This window comes from Nycticebus coucang, chromosome 8 (genome assembly GCF_027406575.1).
Source record: "Nycticebus coucang isolate mNycCou1 chromosome 8, mNycCou1.pri, whole genome shotgun sequence".
NCBI classification, from domain to species: domain Eukaryota; kingdom Metazoa; phylum Chordata; class Mammalia; order Primates; family Lorisidae; genus Nycticebus; species Nycticebus coucang.
Window position 1 is genome coordinate 86,396,314 of NC_069787.1, and position 22,229 is coordinate 86,418,542.

General features: G+C 43.3%; 1 protein-coding gene across 4 annotated transcripts in view; it reads right to left on the minus strand.

Moving 5' to 3' along the window:
• Window positions 1–1,169: 1,169 nt before the first annotated feature.
• Window positions 1,170–22,229, minus strand: part of ULK4 (unc-51 like kinase 4) — a 663,197-nt gene continuing 642,137 nt past the window's right edge. For 3 of the 4 annotated variants that reach the window (XM_053600787.1, XM_053600785.1, XM_053600786.1), the window contains 2 exons: window positions 4,853–4,938; window positions 1,170–2,086 (listed from right to left, as the gene is read on the minus strand). In XM_053600787.1, coding sequence (XP_053456762.1) covers window positions 2,008–2,086; window positions 4,853–4,938 — 165 coding nt within the window. In that variant the 3' untranslated portion in view covers window positions 1,170–2,007. The remainder of the gene's footprint in view (window positions 2,087–4,852; window positions 4,939–22,229) is intronic. The other variant, XM_053600788.1, reaches the window with a different exon arrangement.

Genomic DNA, 22,229 nt, shown 5'->3' on the forward strand with positions numbered 1-22,229 from the left:
TTAACATGAGGCTTGGTGCCTGTAGCACAGTGGTTACGGTGCCAGCCACGTACACCAGTCCTAGCTACTTGGAGACTGAGGCAAGAAAATCACTTACGCCTGAGAGTCTGAGGTTGCTGTGACCTATGATGCTATGGCACTCTACCCAGGTGACATAGTAAGACTGTCTCAAAAAAAAAAAAAAAAAAAACCAACATGAGAGTCAATCTGCTTCAGCGAAGTACTTTTGAGAAGTAGCAAGAGTGAAGACGTAAGAGAAGATTTGCTCTAGTAGCAGTGCTGTGGGGCTCAGGAACAGAAGTGGTATAGTGCACTGAACAAAACAGTTTGGGGATGTTAAAACCTTCCTGTTTTAGGTTGAATAACAAAGAGTCCTCCCTGCCTAACTGAAAAAGGTAGAAGAATCTTCCATGTTCTGAAATTCCTTTCGGAAAGACTGGATCCAGAACCCCAGGGCAGTTCTCTAACAAGTAACGAAGGGAGAAGGTAGGGAATGTAAGGAAACCTGTGCCTGCTCCTGGATCTGGAGCTGAAATCCAGGCCTCTGGCTGCTCTATCAGCTGCTCCCTTCACTCCCCAAAACAGGCAAATTCAGTCAGGCTGTGGCCATATGGACATACCTAGCCTGGGGATGGGCACGTCACCCAGAGGACAAACAGTGGAGCCTTCTCAACATGAGCAGATCAATGAAGATCAAATGAAGCTGTTGGTTCTGCATGAGACACACTTTTGTACCCGTTATTCACAGTTCAAGCTCTGAACACCCCATTTGGGGAAACATACACAGGCTATGGAGTTAGAATCCTGGGTTCAACCAAGTAATGGAAACTTGGGCAATGGAATGGCTCCTGAGCCTGTTTTCTCATCTGTGAATGAAGCTTAAGAAGGACTGCTTTGCAGGTTCTGGTGGGGATTAAAGTAATTGACATAGGCCTTTGTTGTGGTCACACACACACACAGCTGTTTTCATTGTAAAGCCAAATGGAAACTGGCAAACTACCCAGTGACTGTTACCAGCCTCCTATGATGCGGTAGATGGGGCCACCTGCTGTCCCACTCACTCTAGTAGCAGGTGGCTGCTGTCTAGAACACAGGATCCATCTGGACAGTGTTAATGGGGCAAATGCCCTCTTTAGAGAAACAGAGCACTGGAACTGGGCGAGGGAGGGTTAGCACCCACTTATCTAACCCTCTCATTTTGCAAGATGGGAGAAAAGGAGCCTGAGCCCCCAGGGATGCCAAGGCTCACCCCTGGCTTCCATTCTGGATTTGAGAGCAAGCCTTCCCCACTACCACAGCCCCAGCATACTTCCACATGTCCACCAAATACTTTCAGGGCGTGACTGTTAAGGTTGTTCTCAGGCATCTGTATGAAGGAATGTGAGACAGAAGTTGGAAAGATTTCAAGGATAAGCAGGTAAAAGGAATGATTCTACCTTGATGCCATCATCCCATCTGGGTGGGCAAAGCTTCAAGGAAGCTAGTGTCCTTGAGCATTTTGCATTCCTTCAGGCAGGCTTAACTGCCTGTGCCTGGGGACTCACTCAGTCCTCCCCAGGATTCTTGGAATCACTTTATCCCTAAAATGAAGAAAGATAAAAGTGGGAGGAAGACAAGAGGCTCAAACTAGCTCCCAAAGGCTTACTCTGGAGTTGTGGTTAGGCGAGCATCTGCCTGGTCTTTTGCATTTGTCTCTTGAGAGGTGTGCACAGATGCTGACAGGCCGAGGATTGTGCTTCTCATCTGTTTCGTTAGCATTTTGGAGGGGCCTACCTGGCCCACACAGAGGGAAAGGACATTTAGGAGAATGCCTAGCAAACCTGGGCTCCTCACGTGCATCCCACAGCAACTGAGGAGGTCCATTCTGAATCACTTCCTAGGTCGCAGAGTCAGTAAAAGCACTTCAGCTGGCAGGTTCTGGGTTCAGCCGACTTTATTAGGTCCAAATACGGTGGTGATGTGGTGAGTGTACTTGGAAGCCGACCTTGCCCTGCAGTAGGGCTGGTGCTAAATGCCTTCTTGCCAAGTGCCCAAGAGCTTGAGGATTTCCAGGGCCAAAGAAGCCACAACACTGTCAGTAGATGAACTGTGGGGGTGGGGGGGAGCAAAGGAGAGATACTGAACACCTTCTCTGGGGTAAAATGTCCTCTTTTAGAGGGGCTGGCCCCTTTCGCACCCATGTCTAATGGGCCGGCTGCTTTATAGAGCTGCCCATGTGCATCTTTCAGGGAAGCAGAAGCAGGAAACCCCAGTTCTAGGTATGTGAGGTGAGAACCCCTAGCCTGCAGTCCAGGTGAGCTCAGAATTTCCCATGCCAGGCCCCCTAGGCTAGCCTGAGCTGGCCACAGCCACCACTCACCTGAGCCAGTCTTGTCAGGAGACCACTGAAACCCTGTAAGGACAAGTCAGGCAGATAGCCAGACCCTACTGTGCTCTGGGGCCCTCCCTGGGTCTGTAGGAGCTAATTTGAGTGTCCCAGACCCACTCCACACCCTGCACCGTGACCTTCCCTGCTTGCATCAGACATCAGTCAGGAGCTTTGGGCTTCTCACCCTCAATGGTGTGGATGTGCAATTAAGAGCTTAAAATGGAAACTTTGCTACTGGGAGAGATTGTTTGGAACACTTTTAAACCTGTGCCTTAACAACTGTTAGTAAAGAAAAGACTGACACATAGCAGTGACCCTTGCGGTGTAAAATTAGCTTGGGCACCCCCTTGACTGCACAGAAATAGATCTGTTACCAAATAGATGGGTGGGGTGGGGGAGTTGCATGAGAGGCGAGGGTGGCAGTGGGGCTGCGACCCAGGAGGTGGTGCCATGCATTCTTGCTCTATGCATCAAAGGCCCTGCGGGATGGTGGGAATGCGTTTGAACTCAGCCTGCCTCTGGCTGAGTCCAGGCTAGTCTGGTGTGGCCACGTTACCCACTCTACCCACCAGAGCAGCCCCGGAACCAAGCACACTGCCATCCACTCATTCTTGGTTGGCACAAGAAAACCTTTTCTTGTTGGGCCATCTGAACGAAAGCCCAAATGAGACAACTTCTAGTAGCAACTCCCCACCCAATATGAGATCTTCCTGGTGTAGACATTTTACATGCTGGAGTGCCAGATGTGAGTGAAAAAAAGGCCACCAGTCTCGCTGGAGCACTGAGCTTTGTTTTGATACACATGGTCCAAATTGGGTGGAGCATGAGGATGTACCATAACATGGCATAAAGGCAGTCAGAAGCCCCTGTTAGGTGAGGAGGGGCTCTTATGTCAAACGCCACTCCTCCATGGCTATCCCCTTCCCTTCCTCAGCACAAAGCTGCTTAGGGTGCTTTGTCACAGCATTTTTTTTTTTTTTTTTTTTTGCACAAGGCCAGGATGCCTGAGGATGGATGTCACCTGCTTCTCACAAACCAGCCTAGCAGAAGGCCTGTAGCTCAGCCATGAGATCACTATCCGTGCCTTACCCCTGGTGGCCCCATAAGCTGAGAAGGGGGCCCCTGGCATCAAAGCCAACCTCTCCTTCACCTTGCCTCACGGAAAACCACGAATAAGAGCTTCTTTGGTTTAAGCAAGTGGTTCTCAACCTTCCTAATGCTGCAATGTTATTTTCATTGTTAAAAAGGGGTTGTGACCCACAGGTTGAGAACCGCTGGTTTAAGCTAAAGAGGAAATGGGTGGGGAAGACGAAGGATGATTATTGATTCTTCCCACCCAATTCAGAATTAAATGCAAAAGTGTGGTTGAGCCTGAGCCTTCTCTGCAGACTTACTGTCTTGGCAATGCCTCAGTCACGAAATTTTTCTTCAAATTAATACCAAACACACACCAGGCAGCAGATGTCATAGAACCTTATAGTTCTGAGAACAAACTGCCAGGAAAAGGCAGACCCATTTTATGTCGAGTGAAGGTCAGGCACCCTTAGGAGGTGTGGGGTCCTCCTCAGGGTGTGGAGAGCCTCTGGAGCTCAGGGTACTGTGGCCACCACAACTTCTAGCCACGTCCTTTAGTTCTGGGACAATGGCCCAGGGGAGGAGGTTAATTGTGCTCACCCAGCCACAACCAGGCTCTGGCGCTGCCACACACACTAAATCTAGTTATCTGGCACCAGGTGCCTGAAGGGTGGATATCTAGGGCACCCTTTTCTTTAGCCCTAGCAGTTTGCTTTTTGGTATTCACATTTTTGTTAAGAGTGTAAAATTTGTAAGCCCCACTCCCTCACCTGCCACACCTCTCACGTTCAATGGGGGAGGTCGTGCATGTCATGGTGAGATGAACCCTCTCCAGGGGCTCTCTCACTCCTCAGAGCATTAGTGTCACCATGGGGCTGGATGAGATGCCAGTTCTGCTTTCACAGCATGGAACAGGCCTAGTCTGTGGCTATCACTCCCAGATACATTGTACAGCCAAAGACTAGAAGGCTGGCCTAAGCCCACACTGTCAGCTTCTGGGTGTCAAATACTCCATTATGTGTGGTTCCGGTCTGTTTTCAGGAGAGCTGGCCAAGGGACACATCCTGGAGCCTCAGAACAGAGGCCTGCAGGTGCTCCAGGAGGTGAGATAAGGACATCCCCAGGGCCTGCTACTGATGGGGGTGCGAGTGATGGGCCAGGGGCTGCCTCTCCCACCACCACCATCTGCTCTCCCTCCTAGGATGCCTCAAGGTGGGAATGTTGTTTCCTTTGGCAGGACCTTCTTTCCCTTGCTGACTTCTCCCCTTTCCTTACCACAAGGGGTGTCCAGCTGGAGGAGGGGCTGGGCAGTACCTCTGCATGGGCAATGACAGGCTGGAAGGTGGTGGTCCCTGAGGAATGGTTGAGGGTGTTTGCTGACTCTGTACTGCTCTTCCAGGGCCCACTTACCCACTAGCCGGGGCCAGCTGCTCCAGAGCCTGCAGGAGGCTGCCCGAATTCTTGAAGCTCTCCAGGTGTTTCTCATTGGAGGTGATCTACAAGGGTGGGAGGGAGAAGGAAGTGGTCAGCTGGCCCATGCCTGCTTATACCCTGCTGGATGGACACCGTGACAGTCAGGCTCACACTTGCTGCTTGAAGCACTGGGGGTGTGCCTGGAGCCTACCTTCAACCCCCTCTCCCAGAGTGCTGCCGACCCTGGATTTACTGGCCATAGTGATAGAGGCAAGACCCTGGTGACCCTTAGGGGTGGGAAGAGGGAGTCTGTTGGGGCTGGAGATGGCTAGTACAGGGCAGGGGGGTAACTCAGGTGGGTCCCTGAAGAGGATCTGTATCTAGAAGCCTGAACTTTCAAGTTAAAGCAAAACTACATTTTCAGAGCTGGGGCACTGTGCGTACAGCTAGTAACTAAATCTGTTCTTGGGGCTCTAAGCCCAAACACAGTCTCTTTGAAGTGGGCAGAAGGATCATGATCCTTTGTGCCTGGGGGTCAGGGGAGCCTGGGAGAAGAGGCACTGATAACCAAACCCCAGGAAGCATGCCCATGCTAATTGCTGCAGTCCTGGGAGAAACACACTTGGGCATCCCTAACTCTGTGGCACCTGTTTGCAGAGTCACAAACTCAGGGCTGGAAGGAGCTCAGGTGGGGATTTACCAGCTCAAGCACCTAGAGACCTCATAATTATGCCCCTCCCATAAATAAGTCCATGTCCTGTGAGGCAGGAACCATCATGGAACCAGTGATTCTACCATTTGACTTTATTCCCTCTTAATCATCATTCACATCCTATTTTTATCTTTAATTGGTAGTTTAAACATTTTGTAATAAACACTGATATGATGCTTTACATTTCAGAAGGCTCTGCAATTTCCTGTATGTTTTCCCATTCATTCTTCACAACAGCCTCACCTTGCAAGGTAAATATGTGGCATGTTATATATACGAAGTAACAGAGGCTTAGTGAAATTAAGGGGCTGCTACAGGAGTTCACATAGAGCCTGATTCTCTTCCCCAATATGAAGCTGGAACTAGATTGGCTTCAAGTGACTTTGATCATAGCAACCAAGCTGGATTATTATTTCCCTAGTTCTCAAGAAGAGGCTGAACATTTCTTAACCGATCACTCACAATGAAAGGAAGGTCATAGGGGTGACTAAACTTTAATGTGAACTCTGAATTACATGTGAATGAATTTGTACCTCCACTGAGATCCTCTCCCACTTCCTGAGTGTGCCAGAGAACAGCTGCCAGTTTAACTGCATCAGGTGTGATTTCTGCAAAGATCCGCATCTTAAAAGAGCTATATGTAAATTTGTTCTGAAATTACACCTAACTTGATGAGTTCAAAGAAGACTACTTTTTGAAAATGTTAGTTGTAGTTCAATTTGTCTGAAGTATGCACAAACTTAAGGGAAGGTGCACTTCACATCAGGGGTCTTCGGTGAAGATTCCCACCCAATTTTTCTCAGAACTGCCTCAGAGAGCTTAGCTGAACTACATCCAGGCTCACTGCCCCTGACCAGCCCTGCCATAGGATGGGGTGCAGAGGCTCTGCTCCCAGGAAATCACCCAAAGAAATGACAAAATACATTCCCCCACAAGGCTAGTTAGAACGTGCAAATAGAAAAACATGGTGAGAGGGCGGTGCCTGTGGCTCAGTGAGTAGGGCGCCGGCCCCATATGCCGAGGGTGGCGGGTTCAAACCCAGCCCCGGCCAAACTGCAACAACAACAAAAAAAATAGCTGGGCGTTGTGGCAGGCGCCTGTAGTCCCAGCTGCTCGGGAGGCTGAGGCAAGAGAATCGCGGAAGCCCAAGAGTTAGAGGTTGCTGTGAGCCGTGTGATGCCACGGCACTCTACCTGAGGGCGGTACAGTGAGACTCTGTCTCTACAAAAAAAAAAAAAAAAAAAAAAGAAAAACATGGTGAGAATTATGTGATCAAAGGAAGAAACCAAAATAGTATCATGTACAGCTGATAGAAATGTAGGCATACAGAAGCCTAAAAGAATTGAAAATTATATGGTTTAGCTACTTGACTGAACTCTTATCAATAACATCAACTATTATCCTGTATATAAGGATATATTTTTAATTAGAAATAAAAAATTTAATTATATGAGAGGTTCAAGTTCTGGGTAAAATAGTGAAAACTCATGCCACCCTTTTTCTCCCTTTGCATGGAACTCTCAACCCTGAACAAGCCAGGGGAAGTGACTCCTGCCTGTAATCCCAACACTTTAGGAGGCCAGGGCAGGAGGATCACTTGAGGCCAGGAATTAGAACTAGCCTGGACAACACAGCACAACCCTGTTGCAAAAGTTTTTTTTAAAAATTAACTGGGTATGTTGACGCACTGTAGTCTCAGTTACTTGGGAGGCTGAGGCAGGAGGATCAGCTGAGCATAGGAGTTCGAAGCTGGAGTGAGCTATGATTGGGCCACTGTACTCTAGCCTGGGTGGCACACCAAGACCCTATCTCTAAACAAAAAAAAACCCTGAAGAAAATGCATAGCACAGCTATTTGAGAACACTGAAAAGTAATGGTAATAGGCAGACTGGGGGCAGGCAATGAATTCAAAGCACCACTAAAACTTGTGGTGAGTTTGGCACTGCTTTCCCAGCTGAACTCAACAAACTCAAACTCCAGAAGTGAGCATTGTGGGACAGACAAAAAGCTCCAAGACAAATTCAGCTTAAAGAGTGGGGAAGGGAACTCCTAAAAGCTCCTAGAGTAGATGAAAACCCTCGGGTATTTTTCACTCCTTTTCCTCCATCTTCTAATGCCTCAGGCCATTTGCAGTGGCGGTGGTAGCAGCAACAGGAGCCTGTGCAGAAAAAAAAAAATCTTTGTTCTTTCTCTATTCTCCTAGCGTTTGGCACAGACGTGGCCTGATTTGGTGAGACAGAACATGGAAAACCCAGGGAACCAGAAAGTACTGGGGAGAGAATCAGAAAGTGCCCAGGAAAGCAGTCCTATGAAACTGTTGGTGAACTCCTAGGCTCACCCGAACTTGTGCATGCCAGGAATTGACCCTGCTAGCATACCAAAGACTTAAAGAACTGAGCTAACAGATAAATCTCTGCCATATCCCAGACTGACTCTTGGGGGAAGGACACACCAGATAGATTGACGTAGCACTGCAAAACCTTTGAAACTGAAATTACAGTTCCAACCTGCAGCCTGAACCTAACTAGCATAATCAGTTGCTGAGACAAAAATATCAATATTCTCTGTAGGGTTTCAATAAGGCAGAGTCTCATAATTTAATATATAAAATAGCCAGGATAAATTACTTCACATACAACCAACCATGAAAATCTCAACTCACATGAAAAAAAAACAATCAACAAAAAACAATAAATAAAATGACAAATATGTTGTGGAATTATCTGACAAAGCCATTAAAGTGTTATTATAAAGATGCTAAAAAGAAGCAATCACTCTTGAGATAAATAATGGAATAGAATGTATCATTAAAAATAGAATGCATGAAGAAGAATCAAATGGAAATTTTAGGAACAAAAATAAAATAACCAAGATTTTTTTCAAATCTCATTGTATGGACACAATAGTAGAATAGAGATATTAAAAGAGTTGGTAAACAAATAGAAATGATCTGATCTGAGCGATAGAAAGGGGAAAAAAGATGAGAACACAAATGAAGAGTGGCTTGGGGACCTGTCAGAAAATAACAAAAGGCTGTGTCATTGGCATTCCAGAATGAGAGGATAGATACTGAATGGATAAAAAGGCATTTGAAGAAATAATAACTAATACTGTTCTAAATATGATGAAAGAAAGAAACCTACAGATTCAAGAAGCTGAGTAAATCCCAAACAAGACAAAACCCGAAGAAATACACATCCAAACACATCATAATCAAACTTGCTAAAGGTAAAATCTTGAAAGCAAGAAGAAAAAAACGGATGTATTACTTATAGGGCAGTGTCCCCAACCTTTTTGGCATCAGGGACCCCCCAGTTTCATCAACTTTTCCATGGACAGGGTTGGGGGAGGGATCTGACAAGAGGTGGAGCTCAGGTGGCGATGCCAGTGATGGGAGCAGCTGTCACTACAGATGAGACTTCGCCTGCTCACTGCCCACTACCCACCTGTTGTGCAGCCCAGTTCCTAGCAGACCAGTCTCATGGAAGACAGTTTTTCCACAGACAGGAGTATGAGGGATCCTGCTGTGTGGCCCAGTTCCTAACAGGCCATAGACCAGCACCAGTCTGAGGCCCAGGGGATGGGGACCACAGTTACAGGGAAACAATGCTTTGGATTTCCCATCAGAAACCAATGAGGCCAGAAAGGAGTGGTATATGTTCCATAATTCTATCAAACTAGAATCTTATATCTAGCAAATATCATTCAGGATCAATATCATGATATCAACATGTTATCAGGAAAAAGGTTAAATAAAGAGATTCTCAGATGAAAGAAAGCTAATAGAAATAGGCATGCTCTAAAAGAATTGCTAAAGCAGGGGCAGCACCTGTGGCTCAAGGAGTAGGGTGCTGGCCCCATATACTGGGGGTGGTGGGTTCAAGCCTAGCCCCGACCAAAACTGCAAAAAAAAAAAAAGAATTGCTAAAGCAAGTTCTTCAGAGACAAAGGAAATAATACCAGAAGGAAACATAGAACATCAGGAATACAGGAAGAGCACAGAAACAGATGTCATCTTTCTCTAGAAGATATTTTTTCTTAGAAAAGCATAAAACATAATGTATTCTGATGGGCTTTTCAATGTATATAGATGTTCCCAGCTGAACTCAACAGAAGATAACTGGAACATAAGTGAGGGAGGGCAAAGGTAGCAAGGTTTCTTTTTCTTTTAAGAGTAAAGGTCACACTCTGTTGCCTAGGCTGAAATGTAATGGCACAATCATAGCCCACTACAACCTCAAACTCCTGGGCTCAAGCAATCCCAACTGCCTCAGCCTCCTAAGTAAATGAGACTGTCTCAGGCTCATACCACCAGACCCAGCTAATTAAAAAAAAAAAAATTATTTTAGGAGAGACAAGGTCTCACTATGTACAGCCTAGGCTGGTCTCAAACTCCTGGTTTCAAAAAAATGCTTTTACTTTAGCCTTTCAAAATCCTGGGGTTATAGGCATGAGCCACTGTGCCCAGCAGTAGTAAGATTTCTATATTCCAATTGAAGTGATAAAATACCAGACATAGTAGAATGTGGAAAGTATTTTACAATTCTAATAGCAGCCACTAAAAAAATTTAAGAAAGGGATATAACAAAGCACAATTCATAAAATTAAAATTTAATACTAAAACTGTTGAAATAGCTTAAAAGAAGTCAGGAAAAAGAAAAATGAGGAAAACACAGGAAACAAACAGAAATCATATAGAAAGATAGACTAAATCCTAACACATCGAGAATTACTTAAAATATGGAGATGAAGTAAGTGCAGCAAGAGATTTTTTTGAATGATTAAAAAAATGACCCAACTATTAATATATACTATCTATAAGAATCTTAATTGAAATATAATGAATAGGTTGAGTAAAAGTAAAAGAATGAAAAAAGATGTAACATGCAAATAGAAATCAAAAGAAAGCTAGAGTGGCTATATCATTATCAGGCAAAATAGACTTCAGAGCATAAAAAATTACCCAAGATAAATAGGGAAATACTTTGATTAAAGGGTTATGTCACCAAAACCACATAATAAATGTATATGCATCTAACAACAAAAATTACAAATACACAAAGCCAAAACTGATACAACTGAAAGGAAAAACAGATAAACCCAAAATTATAGTTGGAAACTTCAAAACTACTCTAACTGTAAAGACACACATCCTCTCCTTGGATCTTGGTGACATTTGTAGAGCACTGAACCCATCAACAATAACTTTATCTAAGGATCTATGAACATTCACCAATGTATACAATATTCTATGTTAAGTAAATCTTAACAAATTTAAAAGAATTGAAATCATAGAAAATATATTCTGTGACCATAATGGAATTAAACTAGAAATTAATAACAAAGATAATAGGAATATCTCTATTCACTTGGAATCAAATAACATCCTCCTTAATAATCCAAGGAGCCAGGCATAGTGGCTTACTTTCAAAGCTCAGACAGGAGGCTTGCTGAAGGTCAAGAGTTCAAGACCAGTCTGAGCAACATAGTAACCTCTGTCTCTACAAAAAACAGAAAAATCAGCTAGGCAAGGTGGCATGCGCCCATAGTCCCAGCTACTCAGGAGACTAAAGCAGGATGATCAGTTGAGCCCAGGAGTTGGAGGATGCAGTGAGAGCTATGATGACACCAATGTACTCATGCCCAGGCAACAGAATGAGATGCTGTAAATAAAACAACAACAAAACAAAAATTCCAAGACTCAAGAAGGACATCCCAAAGGAAAGTTGGGAAATATTCTTAGCTGAACCAAAATGACTATGCAAAATCTGGGATGCAGCTAAAGTAATGCTTTGAGGGAAATTTATAGGACTAAATTCTTATTTAGAAAAGAGGCAATGTCCCAAATCAATAATTCAAGATTTCACATCAAGAAACTACAAAAGAGGGCGGTGCCTGTGGCTCAATGAGTAGGGTGCCGGCCCCATATACTGAGGGTGGCAGGTTCAAACCCAGCCCCGGCCGAATTGCAACAAAAAAATAGCTGGGCGTTGTGGCGGGCGCCTGTAGTCCCAGCTGCTTGGGAGGCTGAGGCAGGAAAATTGTTTAAGCCCAAGAGCTGGAGGTTGCTGTGAGTCCTGTGACGTCATGGCACTGTACCGAGGGCGGTAAAGTGAGACTCTGTCTCTACAAAAAAAAAAAAAGAAACTACAAAAGAGGGTGGTACCTGTGGCTTAGTGAGTAGGGCGCTGGCCCCATATACCCAGGCTGGTGGGTTCGAACCCAGCCCAGGCCAGCTAAACAGCAATGACAACTGCAACAAAAAAATAGCTGGGCATTGTGGCGGGTACCTGTAGTCCCAGCTACTTGGGAGGTGGAAACAAGAGAATCGCTTAAGTCCATAAGTTTGAGGTTGCTGTGAGCTGTGATGCTACAGCACTCTACTGAGGGCAAAATAGTGAGAGTCTGTCTCAAAAAAACCCCCCAAAACAAATACAATTAAAAAATAAATAAAAACAAAAATGATAACAAAAGCTAAATTAGCAAAAAAAAAAAAGTTACATGCATAATTTTCATGGTATCTACCATCACAGATAAGCAAAAAAAGTCTTTACAAAGGTTGCACATGCCTGTTTTACATTAAATGTAAATTTACCAAATACTCCAAATAAAGGATTACGATTTCAAATCAGATATAACAAAACACACAGACACGAACGTATGAGGTATGTGTGTGTGTATGTAAATACATATGAATAGCTTCTAAGAAATATAGTTCAAATATAAGGGCACAGAAAATTTAAAGGTTAAAGAATGAAGAAAAGATGTACATGGAAACAGTAATGAAAGACGTAAGTTAGCATAGCTAATACCAAAGCAGATTTTAAGGCCATAATCATAATTGAAGAGGGATATCTCATATTTATAAAAAGATCACTTGACCAGGTGGATACTCTAACTCTAAATTTATATGCCCTTAATCACCTCAAAATACATAACACAAATAAAAATGACAGAGCCCAGGTACGAGATCCACAATCATGGCGGGATACCTTTCAAACTCTCCCAGTAATATGCATACAAAACCCAGAAGGGACAGACGTGACCTATTTAATATATATAGAAAAACTCATCTAAAAACTGCAGAATATATATTCAAGTATGTGTGGCAATTTTCCAAAGTACTCTATATGCTGGGTCATAAGACAAGTTTTGACAAATGTCAAAGGCATAAATCTAACAAGATATATCAGGGTCGATATGACAAAACTGTAATGTGCTGATGCAAGAAAAAAATAAGTGGATATACTATGTTCAAGATTAGAAGGTTCCATACGATAAAGATATAAATTCATTCAAAATCTAAGTCTAATGAACTTTCTATCAAAATCTTATCAGGAATCTTTGTAATAGAGAATAATTCTAAAACTTGTATGGAAAGGCAAAGAAACCAGAATGGATAAAACAATTTTTAAAAAGCCAAATTAAGTTTGAAGAATCATACTCCCCAGTTTTAAGATCTATTATCTGGCCACAGTAACCAGGCAAGATGATGGTATTGGCAGAGGGATGGACAGATAGACCAATTGGACAGAATAGAGGGCCCAGAAATAGAACTATATGAGTATTGCCAAAAATTTTGACAATGGTCCAAAGGTAATTCAATGAAGGAAGTTTTGAGACAGAGTCGCACTCTGTGACCCAGGCTAGAGTGCCATGGCAACAGATTAGCTAACAGCAACCTCACACTCCCAGGTTCAAGAGATCCTCCTGCCTCAGCTTATTGAGTATCTGAGACTATAGGTGCCCACCACAATGCCTGGCTCGTTTTGCTATATTTATTAGAGCCAGGATCTCACTCTTGCTCAGGCTGCTCTTAAACCCCTGAGCTCAAGGGATCCTTCCGCCTTAGCCTCCCAGAATGCTGGGATTAGAGGCATGAGCCACTGCATCCACCCTTTTGAGGGAAATCTTTTGAACAAGTGGTGCTAGAACAAAGGGATGTCTACATGCAAAAACATGAACCTGGGCACATACATATCTTATAACTTACATAAAACATAATTCAAAAAGGATCATGGATCTGAATATAAAATGGAAAACTATAAAACTTCTAGAAGAAAAAATAGGAGAAAATCTATGTGATCTTGGGTTTATCAGTGAGTCTTTAACACAAAAACCCAATCCTGAAGGAAAAAAACTGACAAATTGGACTTAATCAAAAGGAAAAACTTTGCTTTTTGAAAATACTAATAAGAGAATGAAAAGATAGGTTTTTCATTTGCAACGCATGTATCATTAAAGGACTTACTTTTAGAACATAAAAAGAAGTCTTAACATTAAACAATAAGAAAAAAAGCCCATTTTTAAAAAATGGGCAGAAAATCAGAGTAGACACTTCATCAAAAAAGATACCTGGATGGCAAATGAGAGAAGATGTTCAACATCATTCATCACTAGGGAAAGGCATATTAAAACTGCAATGCAGTACCACTACATACTTATCAGAGTGGCTAAAATTCCTAAAACTGCCAATAACAAATGTTAGTGAGGAAGCAGAATAATAATAATTCTCTCTCATTGCTGGTGGGAATACAAACTAGTATAGCACTTTGGAAGACAGTTTGGCAATTCCTTATAAAATCAAAGTCTTACCAGAGAGCCTAGCAATTGCACTCTTGGGTATATACTTGTGTACACAGAAAAGAATGTATGCAGAATTACATTGTAGTTTTCTTTGTAACTGCTAAAAAGTAGAAGCAACCAAGATGTCCTTCAACAAGGAAATGGAAAAACAAGGAAGTCACGCATGCGTCACTTGGAATGCAAGCAAACCTGCACAGTCTGATGGGATTTTCAGAATGAGATACCAGTAAAAATAAGGCTAGGTAATTTTTGAAAAGATAAGAGTTTTGATTTGCCTTGCTAAATTATTCTATCCCATGATACCATTTTCTATAATTAGGTGAGGTTGGAAGATTAGGATTTTAGGTGGCTTTGAAATGTGTGATCCTAGGAGTGAGTTGTTTCTTTCTGCCAGAGTTTGGCGTCTCCTCTGAGGCCATTAAGGTTATAAATTAAAAAAAGATGGGAACCAACTTTCTTTTAGAATTATTATTATTTTGATTATTATTATTACTTTGTGATAGTCTCACTCTGTCATCTTGGGGTAGGCTGCCATGGCATCATAGCTCACAGCAACCTTAAACTCTTGGGCTCGCTTGATCCTCTTGCCTCAGCCTCCCAAGTAGTTGAACCTACAGGCACCCGCCATGACACCCAGCTAGTTTTTCTATGTTTAGTAGAGATGGGATCTCACTCTTGCTCAGGCTGGTCTCAAACTCTTGAGTTCAAGCAATCTACCTGCCTCAGCCTCTGGAGTAGCTGGGACTACGGTCACCTGCCACAACTGCCAGCTAGTTTTTCTATTTTTAGTAGAGATGAAATCTCACTCTTGCTTAGGCTGGTCTCCAACTGTTAAGCTCAAGCAAATCCACCTGCCTCAGTCTCCCAGAGTGCTAGGAGTGCAGGTATGAGCTATTGCACGCGGCCTCTTTTAGAACATTAGATTCCATTATTAAAGGTCACTACCAATATGACTTTTAATCATACCTTTAATAATTTTTCAGTACCTAAATTTTCTCAATAATCCAATTGTGGGGCTGCTCAAAAATCATCCACCTACTTCCCTTTTGCACTACCTAAGCAGAGAATGCTTTGTGCACACTGACACAGAGAATTCTTCCCCATTCTAAATGGGGGAGGAACAAAGTGACCCTCATCCACTGTGATGCTGAATTCATGGCCACGTGACTACTGGAGAACTTCCGGCTGTGATGATAAAAGTCAGGAAAAGACACTGCAGTGACTCTTTAAGAAAATAATGCAAGTTTCTGCTTAAAAGGCAGCTAGGAAAAAAGGGGGGAAAAAGAATATGAAAGAAAACTGGTGAAGAGTGTGAATATAATACCTTCTTCCTGTAGTTATTATTTTCATTACTGCAGTCAGTTAATCCCTATAAGTTAAGACAAGCAAACTCAATTTTATTTTACAATAATGTACCACAGCAGAGGTTCCTGGACCTCTGAGTCCGTGAGTAGATTTCAGTATTTCAAAACATCAAATGGCAGGCATCCATTTCCTGCAAACAGAGTCATGCCTGCCTCACATTTCTCTGCTTTATGATGAAAATACATCAGCTGAGTCTAGAGTGTTAGTCACTATCTCATGCTGCTAAGGTATCTGACTGGTAGCTATATGGCTAAAACCAATCAAAATAGAAACATGAATTATACTAAATAGACAGGTAGTGTTTAAAACATGGGTCAATAAGGGAAAAATTGTAAGAGTTGGAAATTTGAGCTTGGAAAGATGATTTGGTGTATCTGTTGAGATACACACATACATTAAAGATCAGAAGATGCTCTTTGGGTAACTACATAATTTTATTCAACTTTCTGCTATACTCACTTTAACACGGCACTGTGTCAATCTGACATTCATGTATCACTTGGTATGACCCAGACATTGAAAGGAGATACTAGTGTCCTGCAGAGTCATCCCTCAAGTTTCCTTCCACGCTCACCAATTGTAAGGTTGTGGCTTTCTACACTACAGCCTAGAGTACAGTTTGGGATGGTCTTTTCTGGATTTCAGCTTCCCCCAAATGGAAACTAGGGAGAGGAGCCATGCTATGCCCCTGGTAATAGTAAAGCCTGGAAGGTGGCCATCCTCCTCCGATCGCAGCCAAGGGTATGACAACAGAGAAGATGGTGGCCTGCCCACAGCAAAGTGGCCACTGAGGGACATATCCAAGCCCAGTGCCTTCTCCAAGCCTGGGTATACCCTTACCTAAGGCCTTAAAAACCATGCAGATCAGAATGCACTTTTGTTTTCTATCACCATGGCACATCATGAATTTATGCTCGTAAATATGACTCACAGCATCATACGAAGCTCGTAAAACGTTCCAGTGTAGGCTTCTGTATTAATAAATGTTTTTTGGTGTGGAAAGATATGTGGCTGTCACTGAGCCAGGTATGGGCTGGCGATGAGACTTTATGAGCATACAATAATATATGTCTGAATCTTCAGGGCCCCTGAATGTGTGTGGCAAAACAAAGCCATGTTAACTTCAGCTTTCTAATCATGAGTTCCCCTCAACAGGCCTGGGCAACACTGACAGACTAGGGGAAAAAAAGAAGAAGCTGACATGGTGAGAACAGCCCAGGTGCTCCTTGGTGCTTGTTATTACAGACATACACTTCACACAGAGAAGGATTATTTTAATTCTGTAGCCTTCAGATCTCATAAATACAAGTAAAAACAAGCAGGTAACTATGACAACTTTACTTCAGAGAGTTTAAATTTCAAAAATAAACCTATCCATCCAGCCCCTTTATTTGATTCTCTTAACATATACCTTGTCTTCTCTTCAGTTGGAGTTTTCATGTTACTTCAAAGCCATTTCTCCCAGTCATGGATGGAGACACGCGATCCCCTGGTCACCTGACGCCAGGTGGAACGTGGAGGAGAACCTCTGGTCAAAATGATGAATCTGGCAGGCCTTCCATACTTCCTACCTGGTGTTGTAGTGTGAGGTCTGGGTCTTTCCAGAAACTTCTCAGGCTGTTTCCAGAGTCTCACTTTGTTTTTTCAGATTAAAGCAGTCTATATAAAGACCTGCTGCTCTGCATCTGGGCCCATATGCTCATCATGTCTTCCATGATGCTGAGTGCTGCTGAGACCAAATGGAGTGATTTTCATGCACAGCCTCTGGCTGCCTCATGGCATCTCTGCCTTCCTTGGAGTCCATTTAGAAAACTTATGTTCCTCAGCAAAAGTGAGGCCCTTTCTGACCAGGGTTAGGAATGCAGGGGATAATTTAAGAGAACCACAGATATCCCTAAGGATTCCTGTCAGTGAAACTGCTGATCACCCAGGGCAAGGGGTACCAGTTGGAGTGCCAGGGAACATGCAGGATCCTACAGCTGAGGCAGCCCAGTCACAAAGCCCTGCTCGCTAGGATCTGGCCCACACTTCCATGATCGCAGGTTCTCTGGAGGGAGACAGAGATACTGCACTGAGCACCCTGGATGGTACAGGAGCAGGAGAGCACCACCTTGGTCTAGGTGGACCACCCTGCAAGGCTTCTTCTATGTTCCACATGAAGCACAGTGTAGCTAGCTCTAAGTCACTGGGAGACCCAGTGCAGTACTGAGGTCTAAGAAAGTGGTGGTATCTGGAATATAATGATCCCTCAAGTTGAAGGAGGCTAGGGCAGGAGAGAAAGCAAACATTGGACAACACCCATGAGTCTCCACATTGTGTGCTCCAGAAGAACTGGGCAGGGGAAGGGGGTCTGCACAGGGCATTAGAAGAAGTGTGTGAGCAAAGCCAACACAATCTAGGTTTCAGGTAGAAACTGCTAGGATTTACTTTTATCTATAGTGGTGGTTCTCAACCTTCCTAATGCCGCGACCCTTTAATATAGTTCCTCATGTTGTGGTGACCCCCAACCATAAAATTATTTTTGTTGCTACTCATGAAGCACTTTATGGTCCTACAACATGAGGAACTGTTTAAAGGGTTGCAGCATTAGGAAGGTTGAGAACCACTGATCTATAGGATTGAATAAGTCAAAAGCCTTTGAGTAAAAAGGGTTGGGATTTAGGTCAAGAAAAGAGCACCTACTATATTCAGGAACAGAGTTAAGTGCTTTCAAATATACATAGTATTATCTTCTTTTTGACAATCTTGAAAAACAAATACTACTATATTTGTTTTACAGACAAAGAAATAGAGGCTAGGTAGGCTTGGGTGACTTGTCCAAGGTCGCCCAGCCAGTAAGCACTGGCACTATGAACTGACCCATCATCCGCAACTTCAAGATTCTCACTTTTTCCAAGAGACATTCCATCGTCCTTCCATCTTCCCCTAAGATCCATGTGCAGTTGTGGGCTGATTGGATGATTAATCATAATAAATGATTGACTAAACAGGGCTTCACTCTAGACCCCTGCCCATATGCTGGGTAACCTTTCATACATGGCCCACCAACTCCATACTGATGTGCAGGCCACTTCTTGCAAAGTGCATGGCACCCTATGCTCTCACCAGTGGTGTTGATCCTCATCATTTTTAGCTGGAGCAGAAACCAGAGAATCTCTGTCTTGGCCAGAATCAGGGACTCCTGATCTTGACCAAAAAAGTCTGTGGACCCTGTGACTATCCAGTACAGTGTTCCTGATTTGGGGAACACCACACATTTGGCAATATCTCTCAAAGCCTGGCTACCAGAAGACTTTGCACATTTCTCCTGGCACTCATAGGTGAAGGTCTGTTATTGCTGGTGATGGGAAATACATGAACAGTTTGTTGGGTAGTCACTGTGGGCCATTCTCTCTTGTTCTCTTCACAATGTCCTCCGATCCTATGTTGGAGACAGGGTTGAGGTGGTGGTTGGCAGTGGTGCTGGGTTGGAAGCCAGATCTGGCCGACTCTTCCCAGCATCCCACCTCCCTGTTGCTGTGCTACCCTTTGCCTGCCCTGATCACCATGTTCCTTTTGCCTCCTGCCACGAGGGTCTGGCTGCTGGAGCTCCTGACACAGCAACAGGGCCAGTATCTGACTGCAGAAGGAGGGAAGTGACACCTCCTGAGTAGTGAGGAGGCTGAGGCCTCTGAGGAAGTGTGTGTCCTGCAGTGTTTAAGCCTCTGGAGCCAAGGTCCTCTCCACTGATCATTTCCAGATTTGGAAAGGCAGCATGCAAAGGAAGAAGGATGGTAAGCTAGCATTTGATCATCCAGTGGTCAGGGAGAGCAGACTCTGGTGAGAACACACCAACAATGAAAGATTTTCTTCTCTCTCTTGAACTTTCTTTCCTCCTGGCATCTGTATGCTTCTCAACCTAGCCTGACACCTCTGTTCTTCTCTCTTGCCCAAACTTCCTGCAACTGTGGGGACCTGCTAAATCCACAGGCCATGGAAATGACAGGCTAAGAATCTGAATGCTTTTCTATTTCACCCCCTAAAACATGATTATTTCCTAGAAGAAAATTACCCACACACCTCCTTCTTCATTTTAGGCCAGCCAATTCTCTCAGCTTTCTGCAGGGAAGTAAAAAAATGCCCTTATTGCTTAGAAAATGTTCTTTTTTTTTTTATTGTTGGGGATTCATTGAGGGTACAATAAGCCAGGTTACACTGATTGCAATTGTTAGGTAAAGTCCCTCTTGCAATCATGTCTTGCCAGAAAATGTTCTTAATTACATCAGTTTCTAGCCATTAAATCCAGTAAGTTTAAAATGCTGAATATAATATTGTTGGCTTGGGCAATCTTTTAGGCCTGATCCAATGAAGTATCTACAACAGCCAAGTCCAAAATAAGTAAGGAAAAAAGTTTTCATTGGAAAAATTTATGATGTGGACTTCTTATGGACATAAGAATAAACTAGAAGTTGGCCCAAAGAAAGTTCTGGTGAAACACAGGTTCTGGATATACCATTTTGCCCAACAGGACCCAAACCAAGTGCTTAGTAAGATAAACATGAGAGAAGAGATTTCCAAGGCTTTGGTGCTAGGATGTCAACCATGCACGTGGCTGAATCATCTCATGAGAGAAAATATTTGAAGTAGGTAACTATGGTATGATTTGGGGAGTGAGAGAACTTGGGTCATAAGCAGTGAGGAGTCATATCTACTGTGTGAACGGACATCATGCACACTTAATTCTCAGCAGATTTTCAGGAATACTCTATGGGGTCGTGCTGAGGTGTCTGCACATTTGACAGTGGAGTAACTGATTTTGTTTTGTGAGGGAAGCCTATGTCATAGGGGCTCTCTCCAAGATGGGAAAGAAGAAGAAGATAGGAGAAGTGGCCCAACAGTGCCTGTCTCCATCCCTTTCTCTGAATATTTCATTGGATAGAGGAGAGCAAAGTAGAACAATGTCAAGTCAACCATGCCATATAAGCCCACAACTTCCTTTTTTCCTCAGTTCCTCATTCTACAAAGTGAGGACACTGTCAAACACGAAATACTCTGTGGTGATTCAGCCACTATAAATAAGGATAATCAGGAAAATGCTCATGATGTAAAGTAAAAAACGTAAAATACAACATGGACCAAGACTATAAGGATATGCAGATAGTATAGGTACATCCTAAGTCTGATGTCCCCAGTGATATAAGAAAGTGACCCATCATCCTCATCCCTTCAGTCTAGTCATGGCAGAAAAGAAGTCATAATCATACATGAGATGAGGACATATGAAAAGCTCTTTTGGCCACTGTAGCTCATATCCTACAAATATTAGCTTCCATAATACTATGGCAGAAAAGACAGGATATATTCAATACCTACTATGTGTGAGACTCTCTAGATTCTGGGGATATGGCCTGGGGGTGTCAACTTAGATCTTCCACTGTGAGAAAGACACCTACAAAGTAAACAAAATAGTCTGCAAAGCCAGTTGGTGCCATGAGGAAAGGAAAGCAGGGAGTGAGGAGAGGAGTGGTGTAAAGGACTGTCCCCTGAGGAGCTGACACTTGAGCTGAGAGAGAATGATGAGAAAGTACCAGCTGGGAGAAAATTTGGGGTACTTGTACTCTAAAAGAGGTGACAGCAACAACCATGGAGGCCTGAGGTAGGAATGAGCCAAGTAGAGATTGGGAGGCTGCAGGACCAGGGACCAGCTGGAGGCTGGGAACCAGTCAAGAGTGACTGCAGACTGGTCCAGGTGTGAGATAATGAGGATGAGGCACCACGCCTGGGAGCTCACACGCCAGCATGGGATCCCAACACTGACCTGGTGCTTCCTCCCCACCCTTCCTTCAATTGGGAAAACAGATACCACTGGGCCTTGGTGGGGGTGTGAGCTGGCAGGTGGCTATTGGGGTAAGCCAACCACTGCAGGGCCACATGTCTAAATAGTCCCTTTCTGGGGAAACTGGGAGAAAAGTCTGCATCCTCCCCATATGGAAACAGAACTCTTGAGATTTCTATTAGAAATAAAGTAACTCAAATACTCTTCAGAGAAAAGTTAAAGATCCCACATTTGAAAATGGGCAATATGATTACACATTCACAGAGTAGACAGGATACTGACTAATTAATAATTATTAGCAATCTTTCAACAGACATATTAAATGAACATTTTATTTTTTGGCTAGGTTTTAAAACATGGTGAACTTGTCATCTAAATTAGCCAAGCCCAAGAGTTCTATTTCTTCTTAGTTATGTCTAAGGAGGTAGTTTGATTCCAGGAATTTGTCCATTTCCTTCACATTTTCAAATTTCTGGACATAGAGTTTTTGGTAGTATTCAGTGATGATAATTTGTATCTCTTTGGTATCTGTTGTTATTTCCCCTTTTTCATTTCAGATTGAGGTTATTAAAGATGTTACTTTTTTATTTCTGGTTAATCTGGCCAAAGGTTTACCAATTTTACCTATTTTTTCAAATAACCAACTTTTTGTTTCATTAATCTTCTGAATGGATTTTTGTTCTTGATTTCATTTAGTTCTGATCTAATTTTGGTTATTTTTCTTCTTCTTCTTCTTCTTTTTTTTTTTTTTTTTGTAGAGACAGAGTCTCACTTTATGGCCCTCGGTAGAGTGCCATGGCATCACACAGCTCACAGCAACCTCCAACTCCTGGGCTTAAGTGATTCTCTTGCCTCAGCCTCATTCTGATCTAATTTTGTTTATTTTTCTTCTTCTT